The sequence below is a fragment of the Miscanthus floridulus genome, chromosome 8 (assembly GCF_019320115.1).
Source record: "Miscanthus floridulus cultivar M001 chromosome 8, ASM1932011v1, whole genome shotgun sequence".
Taxonomy (NCBI): domain Eukaryota; kingdom Viridiplantae; phylum Streptophyta; class Magnoliopsida; order Poales; family Poaceae; genus Miscanthus; species Miscanthus floridulus.
This window is the reverse complement of record NC_089587.1, coordinates 192815042-192831155: the sequence shown is the minus strand read 5'-3', so window position 1 is coordinate 192831155 and position 16114 is coordinate 192815042. Positions and strand designations below refer to the sequence as shown.

At 49.7% G+C, this 16114-nt stretch overlaps 1 protein-coding gene across 1 annotated transcript; it reads right to left on the bottom strand.

The window, feature by feature from the left end:
- Positions 1 to 12636: 12636 nt before the first annotated feature.
- LOC136470410 (uncharacterized) lies at positions 12637 to 13284 on the bottom strand. The gene is made up of 2 exons (XM_066468266.1): positions 12996 to 13284; positions 12637 to 12746 (listed from the first exon to the last, which is right to left on the bottom strand). The coding sequence occupies exons 1-2, from the start codon at positions 13282 to 13284 to the stop codon at positions 12637 to 12639; spliced, it is 399 nt and encodes a 132-aa protein (XP_066324363.1).
- Between the last annotated feature and the right edge of the window lie 2830 nt (positions 13285 to 16114).

Sequence of the window (16114 nt, the reverse complement as noted above, 5' to 3'; positions counted from 1 at the left end):
ACTTATCAGGCCAAGAAGCTGATCCGACCAGTGGCGATGAAGCTTAGAAAGTTTGATGCATGCCCTAACCACTGCATCCTGTATCGGGGCAATGAGTATGAGAATTTGATGAGTTGTCCGCACTGCGGCTTTAGTCGGTACAAGAAAAATGCTGGTTGTCGCGTGGATGCAAAAGATGAGGGAGGCTTGTGGGGTGGTCGAAAGAAGAACAAGAAGAGGGCAAAGAAGAGCAGTGCGGCCAAACAGATCTCGGCTCAGCAGGACGATGAAGAAGAGGGTTACACGCACAGGAAAAGTCCAGCACTGTCGGTATGGTACCTGCCCGTGACCGATCACCTGCGTGCAATATTCGGGAACCCGGACGATGCCAAGCTCATGTCCTGGCATGCATCAGCTGACCGCCTGAAAGATGATGGCAAGCTACGGCACCCATCCGATGGCAAGCAGTGGAAGGATTTTGACGAGGCCTACCCAGAGTTTGGCAAGGAGCCCAGGCATGTTAGGTTCGCGCTGAGTACCGATGGGATGAACCCGTTTGGTGAGCTTAGCAGCTCGCACAGCACTTGGCCCATCGTGCTCACCATGTACAACCTACCTCCCCATCTATGTCAGAAGCATAGGTACCTTATGCTGACCATGCTTATCTTCGGACCAAAGCAGCTCGGCAACGATATAGATGTGTTCCTAGAGCCATTCATGGAGGAAATGAAGATACTATTTGATGTTGGGGTCCAGATGGTGGATGCATCCCGCAAGGGGAAGTTCACACTAAAAGCAATCATCTTTGTCACCATCACTGATTACCCCGGTCTCTTCTCACTGTCAGGGCAGATCAAAGGGAAGACTGGCTGCGTAATTTGCATCGATGGGACCTGCTACACTTACCTTAAGGGATCCATAAGATGGTGTACACGAGGCACAGACGGTTCCTCGCCAAAAATCACAGGTATAGAAGAAGTATTATGAACAAATACTTTGACAATCAGGACGAGCCGTAACGTGATCAACCGATGCAGACTAGTTGGGGGACAAAGGTGTATGAGATGGTCAAGGACATGGATCAGGTGGAGTTTGGAAAGAAGAAGAAGCCGCCTAAAGAGGGGACCAAGAAAACAAGGAAGTGAAAGCGGGACCAGAAGGAGGAAGTCCCCACCGCCATTCCTTTGAAGAACAAGTCAATTTTCTTTAAGTACCTGTCGTATTGGAAAACACTGAATACACCCCATGCCATCGACTGCATGCACCTGGAGAAAAATGTCTTCGAAAGGACGATTGGTGTCCTGCTGGACATCAAGGGCAAGACAAAGGATGGTATCAAGTCATGGACGGATGTTGTCAATCTGGGCATCAGGCCGGACCTTCACCCGGGACCGCCTCAGAACGGTAAAGTCGATATCCCATGTGTGGCCTGCAACCTAATGCAAGATGAGAGGACGGCTTTTCTTAAGTTGCTTAGGGGTATCAAGGTGCCGACTGGTTTCTCTTCCAACATCAAGAGCATGGTCTCCATGAAAGACCTCATAATGACCGGCTACAACTCACACGACTACCACGTCATGCTGACGATGTTCCTACCAATTGCGATTAGGGCTATCCGTCCAGAGTACGTGAAGATGGTCATCACACGGATGTCATACTTCTTTAACCACATCACCTAGAAGGTCATTGATAAGGCTGAGCTGCCTGCCCTAAAGGAGTTCATCGCGGAGACCCTTTGCCAGCTCGAGATGTGCTTTCCACCATCTTACTTTGCTATTATGCCACACCTAATGATGCATATGGTCGATCAGATCCATCAACTGGGCCTCATGTACCTACACTAGATGTGGACGTACGAGTGGTTCATGTCCACCCTCAATAGATATGTCCATAACCGCGCTTACCCGGAGGGCTCTATGATCGAGGCATACACAACGGAGGAGGCCGTGAACTGGTGTATGAGGTACATAAGAGATGGGAGGGTGATTGGGCTGCCTGTCCATCACCACGAAGGCAAAACCTCAGTGATGGGGTGCACAGGCCGAAAAGTACGTACCGATGTGGCAAACCAAACGGTGCAAGAAGCTCATTACAGCATCCTTCATCAGTTAGTGAGCATGGAGAAATACATTGAAAAGCACCTGGAAGAGATCCATGCCGCTAATGACGGACAGCACACGGAGGCATGGGTCCAGAACCATCACAAGAGCAATTTCATAGAGTGGCTCAAAGAGCAACACATACCCCTTGAAGGATGCCCGGATGAAGATATGGAGACCGTTAAGAGGCTTGTGTTAGGCCCATCCAGCCAAATCACCGTGTGGCAAGGGTATGACGTCCAGGGCTATAGGTTCCACACGAAAGACAAGGATAAGAAGAGCTCGGCACAGAACTGCGGTGTTCGATACGAGGGAGAAGAAGAGTCCATGGGCCAGAGGAGGCAATACTATGGGCAAGTCACAAAAATATGGGAACTTGATTACGGCCAAAACCTACGCATAACCGTCTTCCGTTGCCAGTGGGTCAAACCGAATGCGGTTGCAGTGGACAGTTATGGGCTAACCACCGTGGACCTCAAAAGTATCGGCTACAAAGATGACCCGTGGGTACTTGCAACCAATGTCGCGCAAGTGGCCTACTATATATATGCAGAGGACCCAAAAAGGCATGTGGTTGTGTCCGGAAAGCAGCGGATTGTGGGAGCTGATGGGGTGCAGAGTCCCGAACAATACAACAACTATGCAGAGCTCGAGCTTTTTACCGATCATCCAAAGAAGATCAAGGCCGTCGAGGACTGATTCAACAAGTCCATGATGATGCCGTGGGCCCGCCCCGATGGTGAGAAGAGGACAGTGAAAGCACCTGCACCAAAATGATATATGTATCCCAGAGACATATGTAATAATATAGAGCTCAATCTATTGAAGACAAGTTTTGTAACTTATTATTAATATCATGGAACCATACTACTCTACTAGTACTACTGAATCTACTACTACTACTACACAGCAAATGCAGAAATATCAGTTTTAGATTAATAAGTTTTAGATTGATAATATCAGTTTTAGATTAATAACAAATTTCAGCAAGCAGAAATATTAACCATGGCGGGCACGTAATAGCGCCCACCGCGGTTAATAGATTAATCGCGGCGGGTAGTCTAAGGTGCCCGCTGCAGTAAACATTTACTACGGTGGGCGGCTTATATTGCCCGCCGCGATTAATCCGTGGCTATATATGTGCCGCTGCTCGCCCGCGCTGAGCTCCTCTCCCGTCCTCCTCCCCCATGCCCGTGCCCGTCCTCCCCCGTGCCCGTGCCCATCCTCCACGGTGACCCTCGCCCCCGTCCTCCTCCCCCGTGCCCGTGCCCCGCCCCCGTCCTCCTCTCCCTTGCCCACGCCCTGCCCCCGTGCTCCTCCGGCGCCCCATCCCCGGAACCCTAGCGCCGGCCACTGAGAAGTCTCGCACCGCCGCCGAGCTCCTCCACGCTGGGCCCTGTCCCCAGAACCCTAGCGCCGGCCACCAACACCGAGGGCCGCCATCGCCCCCACTGACCTTACTGGTACTCTACTGCCTACACTCTATAGCTTGATGCAAATTTTTTGATTTGTGAAAGTTTTTTGGGATGGCTAGCTACTACTTATCCCCTTACTGGTACTCTACTGCTTGATGCAAAATGGTACTTGTATTACCTATTTCTCTGTCACATACTACTGCTATTATTATCAGGCATACTTGTATTACCTACTACCTATTTCTCTCTACCACTATTGTCTTACTACTGCTGCTGCTACTCTGAATTCAACTGAACTGCTATACTACACTTGGTGAATTTTGAACTGCTATACTACTGATCTATGATTCTTTTGGTGAACCGTAGCATTTGAATTCAATTCTTTTTGCTGCCTATGATGCCAAAGAAATTTGTGACAAAATTCTGAGCATATGCCACTGCCTATGATGCACCTTGCCTTTAAACTGATCACATGCTAAATTTGTGAGAATTTTGAGATGAATTGGTCACTTTGCTGCAATTTTGCCAAATTTGATATAATTTTGGTGGTGGTGCTACCTATTTCTCTACTTAATCTATTCCTATACTGTCTACTACTGCTGTCCTCCTATACTACTCCTATACTACTGCTATACTACTGTTGTATACTACTACTAGTATACTACTGCTAGTATTCTACTTTCTAGTAGTATACTACTACTACTGCCTACTACTTTCTAGTAGTATACTACTACTAGTATACTACTACTACTGCCTACTACTACTCCCTCCTCCTCTACTCCCTCCTCTACTGCCTACTCCTCTACTATGCCTACTACTATACACTACCTATACTACTCTATTGCTCTATGTGCTCTACTACTACTGCCTACATTATTGTACTTCTAAGCTGAGGCAGTGGCATATGCAATGATGTGAACCCTTTTATGCTGAGACAGTGGCGATGATGATCGAGTGCCCCCGCTAAACTAGGATGGCTTGTATACCAGATAAAAGCAACCAGTTTAAAAGCGATGTGATGACAATGGGGCAAATCTGAGCCAACTACTACTACTTTACTACTCTAGTACTACTCTACTTTACTACTCTAGTACTACTCTACTTTACTACTCTATAACTGTGTCTATACAACTGAAATATGTATTCATTGTAGCTTTCCAATGGCGGAAGAACCAATAAGCGAATGGCGCGACCCTACCCCTAGTGCATTATCATCAACTTGCCTCGAGAGCCAAGTGTCCATGACCCCGAGGCCAACAAAGAAACATCGTACAGAGGACGAAGATGATCCGACCTACCAACCGAGGGACGACGAAGTTGAAAGTGCGCGGTCTCCAAACCCTGAACAGATGCCGGTGATGCCTCGAGAATTGAATTTCGAGGCGGAACAAGTCAGGGACAAAGAACCCCCCGCTCCATCTCCAACCACTTCAGGCAAGTCTAGGGGTCAGAGGACAAAGCTGAGAAGGGGGGAACATGGGAGGCACCGGAGGGAAACCCACGGCAAAGTCCATGTGATCCATGAGGTGGGACCAGAGGGAAACCCATTGTCGCCACCCACGGTCCTTGCCAAGTTCAGCAACTAGGTGGCATGTATAGTCAAGGACAAGGTGGAGATCACTTGGGAGGAGTGGAACAATGTCCCGGTCGACTACAAGACACATATCTGGGGTGAGGTGACGAGGAGCTTCCATTATCTCGAGGACGCTGATCTGAACAAGTGCAGGGAGTGGGTCATGCACGTGGCAGGAAGAGCCTTTAGAAACTTCAAGTCCATGCTGACCAGGTACTACCTAAAGGTAGGCAAGTCACCCTATGTCAAATACACTATGGTGAAGGAACATCACTGGGAAGAGTTCTGCAAACAAAGAACAACAGAAGAAGCAAAGGCAAAGAGCGCCAAGTTCAGCACACTCACGAAGAAGAACCTGCACCCCCACCACTTGGGCATGACTGGGTTTGCTGGTAAGAGGCCCCAGTGGCGGGAGGAAGAAAGGGCTAGAGCGGCCGCCGGGCTTCCCGATCCGTACGACGGTGTAGACTTGAGGGCTAAGGACTTCATCTATGCCCGCAAGCCGAAGAAGCTCAAGGAGGGCACGAGCAAGTTCAATGAGCCCAAGTTCGAGGAGGTGGAGAGGGCTCTCATTGAGGCCGCTAAATCCAAGGACAGCTTCGAGGTTCGCAGGGGCCAGGACTTGCTGACCCTGGCGCTGGGAACCCCCGAGCACCGTGGCCGTGTCCGTGGCATGTCATCGAAGATGAGCTGGAACTTAGTGGAGTCATGGCAATCCGATGCTGCCACATACCAGTCAAGCCAGAGGTACAAGGAGGGCATCTTTCATAAGGGCTATGATCAAGGCATGGCCGAAATGATCAGCCGGTCCATAAAAGAAGCCTTCACGAGCAATGACCCAGATATGGTGTCGATGAGGTCACAGATGCCTCGCTAGGCTGGCATGGCCGTGCCTCAAGTTCCACAAGGGTAGACACAAGGGCAGCCACTGCCGATGATCGAGGATCACCTAAGGCACCCCATCGACGACATCCGGGAACCCATGCGCGTCCACCTCACGATCCCGTTCGGCAGGGCAAAAAAGTTGACCATGGGTGAGGGTTACATGCACCCCAAAGAAGATATCAAAGATTTCAACCAAGACCAGATCCCTGCTAACTATGCTATCGTGATACTTACATGGTATGCGACCAAATACGAAGAATTTGAAATGGAATATCCAACTGTAGAAGGGGTAACGATCCTTGGAGCTGCCTTGGGTTCCGAAGTCCTATGGAACAAGGACGACATAGAGATCATTCTCTCGACGCCGACTTCTACGCTGACGGCGACACCAGCATCACAACCATCTATTGCCGGATCTTGTCCCCCCGATGATCCGGATCACAGCGACAGCGATGACGAAGGCAATGGCGGGGATGACAAGGGAAGGAACTCACCCCGAGGCACAAGCCCTCACCCTCGTTATCCTCCTCCAACAACAAGTCCACCTCCACCTCCTGGCAGTCTGTCTAAGGGCATGAGCAAAGGACCGGGAGGCACAAGCCCTCACCCTCGTTCTCCTCCTCCAACAACAAGTCCACCTCCACCTCCCGGCAGTCCGTCTAAGGGCACGAGCAAAGGACCGGGAGGCACAAGCCCTCACCCTCATTCTCCTCCTCCAACAACAAGTCCACCTCCACCTCCCGGCAGTCCGTCTAACGGCACGAGCAAAGGACCGGGAGGCACGGAGGAACCGGGGGCAAAGACACCGCCTGCTGCCATTGCGAGCACAAGCCACTGTCCTCCACCATCAGCGAAGATTAAAGGCGACCAAGGGCAGCTCAATACTCACTTGAGTTCGAAAGGTATGGTAGCGGCGAGCATAATTTGCTAATAACTTTTCTTTGCCATAATATGGTACTAACATTTCTATCCCAGGCCGAGATCACCTTTCCATCTATTTCCTGAATTGGATGACTGCCCCGGCCATTACGAGCATGGGAAGTTCATGATAACCAAGGCCCAACTCGTCGACGAGGAAAGGTGGGAGACAAGGAGGTTTCATCTCTGGTACATGGAAGCGGCAAAAGCTGGCCTGCATGGTTTTCTAGTCAAAGGTTGTGGCCGAGTACTTCCACTTGCCCGGCAACGATGTAGAACTCCCCATGGACTTCCACGACATGTACAGACTACTGCGGGAACAAGACCTTGACATCGCCCAAGTCACCTTGTTCTTTATGTAAGTGATGAATTGTGAGTTTCACATATCACCTGCCTTTGAATCGGTCAAGACTACTTATATATGCCACGATGGCTTGTCCTTGCAGGTTGATGGCCTATATATCCAAGGAACTAAAACCTGATGTTATCTATCTATCTCCAATGCATATTGCTCAAAGAATCGTCATTGGTTACCACCAAGATGACAATTATCCAACCATGAAAGACTTGACCAAGCGACAGAGAGAGGCGCACAGGACGAAAATGATGGACAATGAGAAGTTGAACATTTCAAGGTACATACTAGGAGCAATGAAGAAGATCAGGGGAAATGGGTGTATCCTAGCTGCCTACCACTTTGGGTAAGTCGAAGACATGCCTGTAGAGATAAGTGGGTAGCTAGCTAGAATTATTATTTCTCGTCGTAACCTGTATTTTGTTTCAATGGCGCAGTCAAGGCCTCGAGGGTCACTGGGTTGCATTTATCATCTACCCTCAGGATGGCAGGGCCTGCGTATTTGATTCGTTGACAGTGCCAAACTTAAAAGGGTACAAGGCCTTTGAAGATTGCCTCAGAGTGTAAGTGACTGAACTACCTTCTCATATGCGTTCTAATGCCCTGCCTAATACTAGTACATTTCGTATAGCGCTTATAAGGAGTACGTGAAGGATCCTGAATGCTATGATCGAAGAACAGAGAATTTTAAGGCTAAGCATAAGAACCGCATCAAAATCAGACGCAACTTTCCGGTAAGTATTTGAAAGGTTTAATTGTGCTTTCCGTTCATATGTGTTCTAATGCCTGTGTTGTAATGCTTGTGTATCGATCATGCAGTGTGCCAAACAACCGGTAGAATCACAAACCTGTGGCTTCTATGCATGTGAGTTCCTGAGGGTGTGCAAGCAGTACAGCAGCAGTTGGAGGATGCTCAAGAATTGATTGAACTGGTCGAGAGACGTGCAGAGCACCCAACACAACTTCAAGCAGACAAAGGCGGACATATGTAAGTTTGTCTTAGACAAATGCGTGCTTGAAGGTGGCACGTTCTTCAATGAGAACAGCCCGCTAGCGATTTTACCGGAGTACGAGAGGCTGAGGAAATGGCCCACGATGATGCGTCCGCAGGATTACACCTTAGCGCATGTATAACGACTTTAATATGTAAATGTAATGAATTAACGATGACAAGAACGACTAAGTGAATGTATATATATGTATATTATCTCATGTGTAATGCCTGCATACTTTTTAAGTTTAATCTGTAAAATCTGGATGTGATTTGAATTTGAATTTATATGCCTGCTGTATTTTTTTTAATTCAGGAAATTGAAAGTACCGAGGCGGGCAAATAATAAAGCCCGCCACGACTAATGAACATAACCGTGGCGGGCCACAAAAGGTGTCCGCCGCGGTAAAATAATTTACCGCAGCGGGCGGTGTAACGTGCCCGCCGTGGTAAAAGTATATTTACCGCAGCGGGCACATTACACCGCCCGCCGCGGTAAATCGGTTAACCGCGGCGGGCAAAGCCGCCCGCCGCGGTTAAGCCACGATTTACCGTGGCCTCTAGGCCGCGGCGGACGGCTTTGCCCACCGCGGAAAACTGAAAACGCCCGCCTCCAGTAAAGTTTGTGTAGTAGTGCATCGATCTTGTCTTGCTTAGCTTTTAGTCGTGCATCATAGTCGCGGTACTGCGCCTGGGAGTTGGTGCGGACCACTGCAAACATCAAATCGGTGTGTGAAACACGCCCACCACCACGACAGATGTACTATTGTCTCGACAATGTACCTGCAAGCTCATCGGTGGTTCTTTTTTCCACTGCACGTGCCGCATCCCTCTCCTTCTCAAGTTGCGCCATCGCTTCTCGCGTCAGGCCGAGTTCTATTTCCAGCTCTGCATCAATAGGGATTACTCTATTACACGGCGCAGGGAAAGGCAAGGCATCATAGCACATATTTCCGGATAAGGCCTAAGGTCTTACCTTTCTTTTGATCGGCAACATTACCGAGGTGCCCAACTGGTCGGTCAGCGACAAGTTCTCAGACTCTAGCTGCGACACACGCAACTGTAATCTCTCCTTGTCGCTGTGGGCTCCAGCCAAACTTAACTCGAGCATCTGCACTGACTCGCGCAGCCTTTTGTTTTCGGCAAGGGCTAGGGCAGCCCGCTCCAAAAGGCGAGCGCGGTGCTCGGATGCCCTTAACAGATCCTGCAGTAACGTCAATTAAGGCTTGAACTTCATGACAACAAGCGACAATGCAGCTCGACTTACTTCTATCTGGCCCGACACCGATGGCAGGGAGGCTTGGAGCTTTTTCACCTGCTCGCTGGCTTCTTCCTCCACGACCTCCAGTATATCTCCTTAGCATACAAAGGTGCGCACGGGCCGAGGAGGGCGTCCCAGGAACGAGGCGGGTTGCGGTCGACTTCTTCTATTTCCTCGGGGGTATCCCTCGAGGGCTCTTGCCCGTCATCGCCTCGTGGTCGGATCGGAGCACCGAGACTCGCCTCCGCTGGATGTGCTTCAGGGCTCGCCACCGGCTCGGTGCCGGCGGTCGGGTCGTGCACCTCGCTCTCATTCACCAGCTCTGAGGGCCAGAGGTCCTCAACTCTAGGGTCAGCTGGACCTCCCAAAATCGTTGGCGCCACCGTTGATTGATCCCAACCGGCGCCTCCGGAGCCAACGTTTGTAGTGGGCGGCTCTGCCTCACGCTGTGTTTCTTCAACGCCGACCGGGCGTAACTCTTCGGTTGACTCCTCACTGTGTCAGGACAGTCGTTTGTCAATAACTTCAAGTTTAGCAGTGCTCGACATGGATTACGGAAGCTACACTTACATGTTTGATCGCCTGACAGAGGCTTTGAAAAATCACGGCTTGCCAGAGCTACCTTGCTCCACGGTCGCTGCCGCGTCACTTGGGGGCGGTTGAGAGGCCCCCATGGTCTTTCAGCTTGTGCTGTTTGTCCTCCCCGCTGGAGCTTCTTGATCAAGCCTGGGGACTTCGTCATCAACAGCTTCGCGGCCGTCAGATTCTCGGACCTGCCGACCAGTGCTTTCTTCCACTCCGGAGTTCACCACTAGTCTGCATGCCTCGGTAGTCGGAGTGGGGGGAGCTCTGCAAAACATCCTCTAGATAACAGGGCCTGCCGACCGCCCATGATGCAGTGCTCTACTGCCCATACACGTTTAGGTGCTAAATCGGGAACATGGCCGCCTCTAGATAACATGAATGAGAACATGGCTGGTCGGTGAGGCGATAACGAATATATAAGGCATTTTGAAGATCTTAAACATGAAGAGAAAACAAATAGAGAGATGTCAGGAAGAAAACTTTATTAAATGCACATATAAAGGGTACATATCTTTATTCAGCTCAAGGATTGAAATGCCTAAGAAACTCGATGTGCCATGAGATGGGGATGTCCACTCCTTTTTCGTCGTAGAGTCTATACGACCCTGGTCGGGTTACTGCTTTGACAATATAAGGACCCTCCCAAGGCGATGAAAGCTTGTGCATCCCGTCGGTCTTACGCTTCCTGCGGAGTACGAGATCACCCACCACAAAAGATCGCTCCTGAATGTTGTCGTTGTAGTATCTCCGCAGAACGTCCAGGTACTTGGCCATTTGCACATTCGACGCGCTCCTGAACACACGTAATTAAGCGCTCTTCCTCCAGGCGATCGATATCATCAAGTCGGTCCTGCTCGGACTTGTCTTTGTTAAAATTCTCCACTCTGGGTGCTCGAAAGGCGACGTTAGCAGGCAATACGGCCTCTGAACCAAACACCAAGAAGTACGGTGAGATGCCGGTATTGCGACTGGGCTGGGTCCTCAGCCCCTAGACCACAGCTGGCAATTCTTTGAGCCATCTGCCCGGATGCTTCTGGTCTTTTTCGTAAAGCTTTTCTTAAGGGCATCCAATATCATGCCGTTCGCACATTCGACCTGACCATTTGCTCTGGGGTGCGCGACCGAGACATACTTAACGGAGATGCATCGCTCACCGCAGAAATCCCAGAAATCGCTGCCGGTGAACATTGACCCCACATCGGTGATGATACTGTTCGGCAGCCCAAACCTGTGAATTATGTCCTCAAAGAGCTCCGCTGCTTTCCTTGCTGTAGGCTTGACGAGAGCCTTGTACTCAATCCACTTAGAAAATTTATCAATGGCGACATAAACCCATCTGAATCCTCCAGGAGCGGTCTTCAAGGGCCCAATCATGTCCAGTCCCCAGCATGCAAATGGCCAGGTCGTGGGTATCGTCTGTAGGGCCTGGACTGGGACGTGGATCTGATTAGCCAAAAACTGGCAGCCCTCGAACAAGTGTTTTTGCATCTGTGATGGCTGTGGACCTGTAGAAACCTACTTAGAAAGCTTTGCCGACCAGATTCCTAGAGGCTGCATGTTTGTCGCATGATCCAGCATGAATTTCATGGAGGATCTTCACTCCCTCTTCCTGAGAGATGCACTTCTGCAGCAGCTCCTGCGGAGTACGAGATCACCCACCACAAAAGATCGCTCCTGAATGTTGTCGTTGTAGTATCTCCGCAGAACGTCCAGGTACTTGGCCATTTGCACATTCGACGCGCTCCTGAACACACGTAATTAAGCGCTCTTCCTCCAGGCGATCGATATCATCAAGTCGGTCCTGCTCGGACTTGTCTTTGTTAAAATTCTCCACTCTGGGTGCTCGAAAGGCGACGTTAGCAGGCAATACGGCCTCTGAACCAAACACCAAGAAGTACGGTGAGATGCCGGTATTGCGACTGGGCTGGGTCCTCAGCCCCTAGACCACAGCTGGCAATTCTTTGAGCCATCTGCCCGGATGCTTCTGGTCTTTTTCGTAAAGCTTTTCTTAAGGGCATCCAATATCATGCCGTTCGCACATTCGACCTGACCATTTGCTCTGGGGTGCGCGACCGAGACATACTTAACGGAGATGCATCGCTCACCACAGAAATCCCAGAAATCGCTGCCGGTGAACATTGACCCCACATCGGTGATGATACTGTTCGGCAGCCCAAACCTGTGAATTATGTCCTCAAAGAGCTCCGCTGCTTTCCTTGCTATAGGCTTGACGAGAGCCTTGTACTCAATCCACTTAGAAAATTTATCAATGGCGACATAAACCCATCTGAATCCTCCAGGAGCGGTCTTCAAGGGCCCAATCATGTCCAGTCCCCAGCATGCAAATGGCCAGGTCGTGGGTATCGTCTGTAGGGCCTGGACTGGGACGTGGATCTGATTAGCCAAAAACTGGCAGCCCTCGAACAAGTGTTTTTGCATCTGTGATGGCTGTGGACCTGTAGAAACCTACTTAGAAAGCTTTGCCGACCAGATTCCTAGAGGCTGCATGTTTGTCGCATGATCCAGCATGAATTTCATGGAGGATCTTCACTCCCTCTTCCTGAGAGATGCACTTCTACAGCAGCTCCTCCTTCGCATTCTTCTTCATTAACCTTCCACCAACTAGGATGTAGTGCATGCTGTAACGAGTAAGGCGCTCCATCTCAATCTTGTCAGTCGGCACTTCTGCAGTAGTGAGGTACTTGAGGAATGGTTCTATCCAATCACTGCTGGGAACGGGGACCGCCAGGACTAGCTGCTCGGCTAGGGGCATTTCCTCAACTTCTTGCCCTTACTTGATAGAACGTGTCCTGAGGTCCTGGACGAAGGCTCCGGCTAGAACTTGAGCTCTGGTCGACCCTATCTTAGATAACCGGTTGGCTGCCTCGTTCTCATCACGAATGACATGATGGAATTTGGGACCATAAAATTTACCTTCAAGCTTCCTAATTTCGGCGCAATAGGCGTCCATCTTCTCGCTGGTATAGGACCAATCCTTTTTGACTTGGTTGATAACTAGCGCAGAGTTGCCATACACCATTAGGCGTTTAACGCCAAGGGAAACAGCTATGCGTACACCATGAAGTGCCGCCTCATATTTAGTGGCATTGTTAGAAGACGAGAAGTGGATCTGAAGGACATAGCGGAGCTCATCCCCAGATGGAGAAATGAGTAGCACACCTGCTCCGGCGCCATCAAGGTTAAGGGCTCCATCAAAATACATGGTCCAGTGCTCGGGACGATTGGCTAGGATGGGAGCTTGCATCTCGGTCCACTCGGCAATAAAGTCAGCGAGCACCTATGACTTTATTGTCTGTCGGCTCCTAAAATCAATGGAGTATGTGCCAAGCTCTACCGCCCATTTAATAATGCAGCCATTGGCCTCCTTATTGCAAAGAATATCATCGAGCAGATACTTGGTAATCACAGCCATGTCGTACGTATCGAAGTAGTGGTGGAGTTTCCGTGACGTGATGAGGATGGCGTACAAGAGCTTCTGGACTTGTAGATATCGAGTCTTAGACTCGTTCAGGACTTTGCTGATGAAGTAAACTAGACGTTGAGCTTTATATGCATGTCCAGCCTCTTCCCGTTCGACGACGATGGTTGTGCTGACGACATGGTTAGTTGCTGCGATATAGACCAATAAGGTTTCATCGGGCCATGACATTGTCATGACCGGAGGCGTTGTCAGGAAAAGCTTGAGCTCGGCAAAAGCTTTGTCGGCCTCAGGCGTCCAGGTGAAACCCCCTTTGGCTTTAAGCTGCATGAAGAAAGGGAGACCTTTTTCACCTAGGTGAGATATGAAACGACTTAAAGCCACCATACATCCTGTCAACTTGGCGGCTTCATGTTGGTGACTGCCTCTATCTTCTCTAGATTTGCTTCGATGCCGCGGTGGCTGACGATGTTCCCTAAGAGAATACTGGACAGAACACCGAAGATACACTTAGTGGGATTCAGTTTCCATCGGAATTTTCTTAGGTTGTCGAATGCTTCTGTGTGGTCAGTGATGAGGTCATCGACAGTCTTAGACTTAACCACTATGTCATCAACATATGCCTCAACGTTGTGCCCAATCTGTTTGGTGAGGCAACGCTAAATGGCTCTCTGATAGGTGGCGTACGCATTTTTAAGTCTAGAGGACATGGTGGTGTAACAATAAGCATCGAACGGCGTGATAAAGCAGGTCTTAATCTGTTCTTCCTCCTTTAAGGAGATCTGATGATAACCAGAGTAGCAATCAAGGAAAGACAAGAGTTCACAGCCGGCTATGGAATCAATGACCTCGTCTATACAAGGTAAGCCAAAAGGGTCCTTAGGGCAGTGTTTGTTGAGATCGATGTAATCAACACACATTCTCCATTCTTTATTCTTCTTGCGTACAAGGACTAGATTAGCCAGCCACTTGGGATGATACACCTCTTTAATGAAATCAACTGCTAAGAGTCGTGTTATTTCTACCCTAATAGCCTCCTTGCCGTCCTGTGTGAATCATCGAAGCTTCTGTTTGACTGGCATGGTGGTCACTGAGACGTTTAAGGAGTGCTCGATCAACTCCCATGGCACGACAGGCATGTCTGCTGGTTTCCATGCAAACATGTCTACGTTGTCGTGAAGGAAGCTGACGAGCATGCTTTCCTATTTGGGATCGGGGTTCTCCCCTATCCTAGCCGTCTTGCTCCTGTCACCGGTACTGAGGTCCACCTCCTTGGTCTCCCTTGACTAGGTAGCTGCTCGGGGTGCCTCTTGCATTGGGATCTCCTACTCTTGCACGGGTAGCTTCTTTGTTTAGGCGAGACAAGCCTCCATGCGTGCAGAGAGATCGAGTGCCTCGGCGAGTGCAAGGCTTTCTTTTTTGCACGCATAGGCAGTGTTGATGTTAGCCCGTAGGGTCAGGACTTCTTGGAGTGTCGGCATCTTCAGGATCAAGTACACATAATGTGGTATGTCCATAAACTTAGCTAGAGCCGGTCAGCCAAGGATGGCGTGGTACGCAGTGTCGAAGTCCGGCACCAAGAAGTTAATGTACTCAGTATGGTAGTGTTCGATGGTGCCAAATTAGACTGGCAAAGTAATCTGACCCAAAGGCTGGGATGCTCTGCTAGGTACAATTCCCTAGAAGGGAGAGTCGACGGGTGTGAAGTCTTCCTTTAAGAGGCCTAACTCAGTTTGGGCTCCTACGAAAAGGATGTTGAGGGCGCTACCGTCGTCGATGAGGACCTTCCTAAACCGCACCTTCTAGATTGTAGGGTCCAGTACGAGTGAGAACCGCCTCGGGTATGGTATATCTACCCACTGATCGGCCCTGCTGAAGGTGATGGGGTACTCCAACCAGTGCAAATACCTGGGGTCGGCAATGGGGTCGTTGTTGGTGACCGATAGGACCTATCGAGCGGTAAGCTTATGCTTCCACTTGCTCTCGAAGGTGGCTACTCCTCCGAAGATTGTTCTGATGGTCTTGCCCGCATCTTGAAAGTTGGCGTCCTTAGGGCGCTCAGGATCCTTGCGGTCGTCGCGGTGCCGCTGCCCCTTCTTCTCCTCGTCGCGGTACACCTTGGCCATACCGTAGCACTTCCACATGGTATGGCTGTTGTTTTTATGTATGAGGCACAGACCGACGAGGAGCTTCTCATACTCGTCATCGTAGCTGTGCTTAGCGCATGGCTGCTCAACTGTGTTGATGACATTGTCTTGTTGGCGGCAACGTAGTTGGCTGGTGAAAGGTCCTAAATGGCTAGAGGGGGGTGAATAGCCTAATAAAAAATTTCTACAACAACACTAAGACAAGGTGGTTAGATAATTAAATGGCATAATGCAAGTTTTGCACTAGCACTACAAGACAGTTGCAAGCCACCTATCCACAAGTCTAGTGAGCTATACTTTTCTAGGCACTCAAAAGCTAATTCTAACAACTACTACTAGAGAACTAGTAAGAAAGCTAATTACAACTAGTGAGGTAAACTATCACTACACAAGATGTATGTCAATGTAAATACAATAGAGTGATAGAGAGGATTATACCATCGTGGCAAGTGATCAATCAATAAACA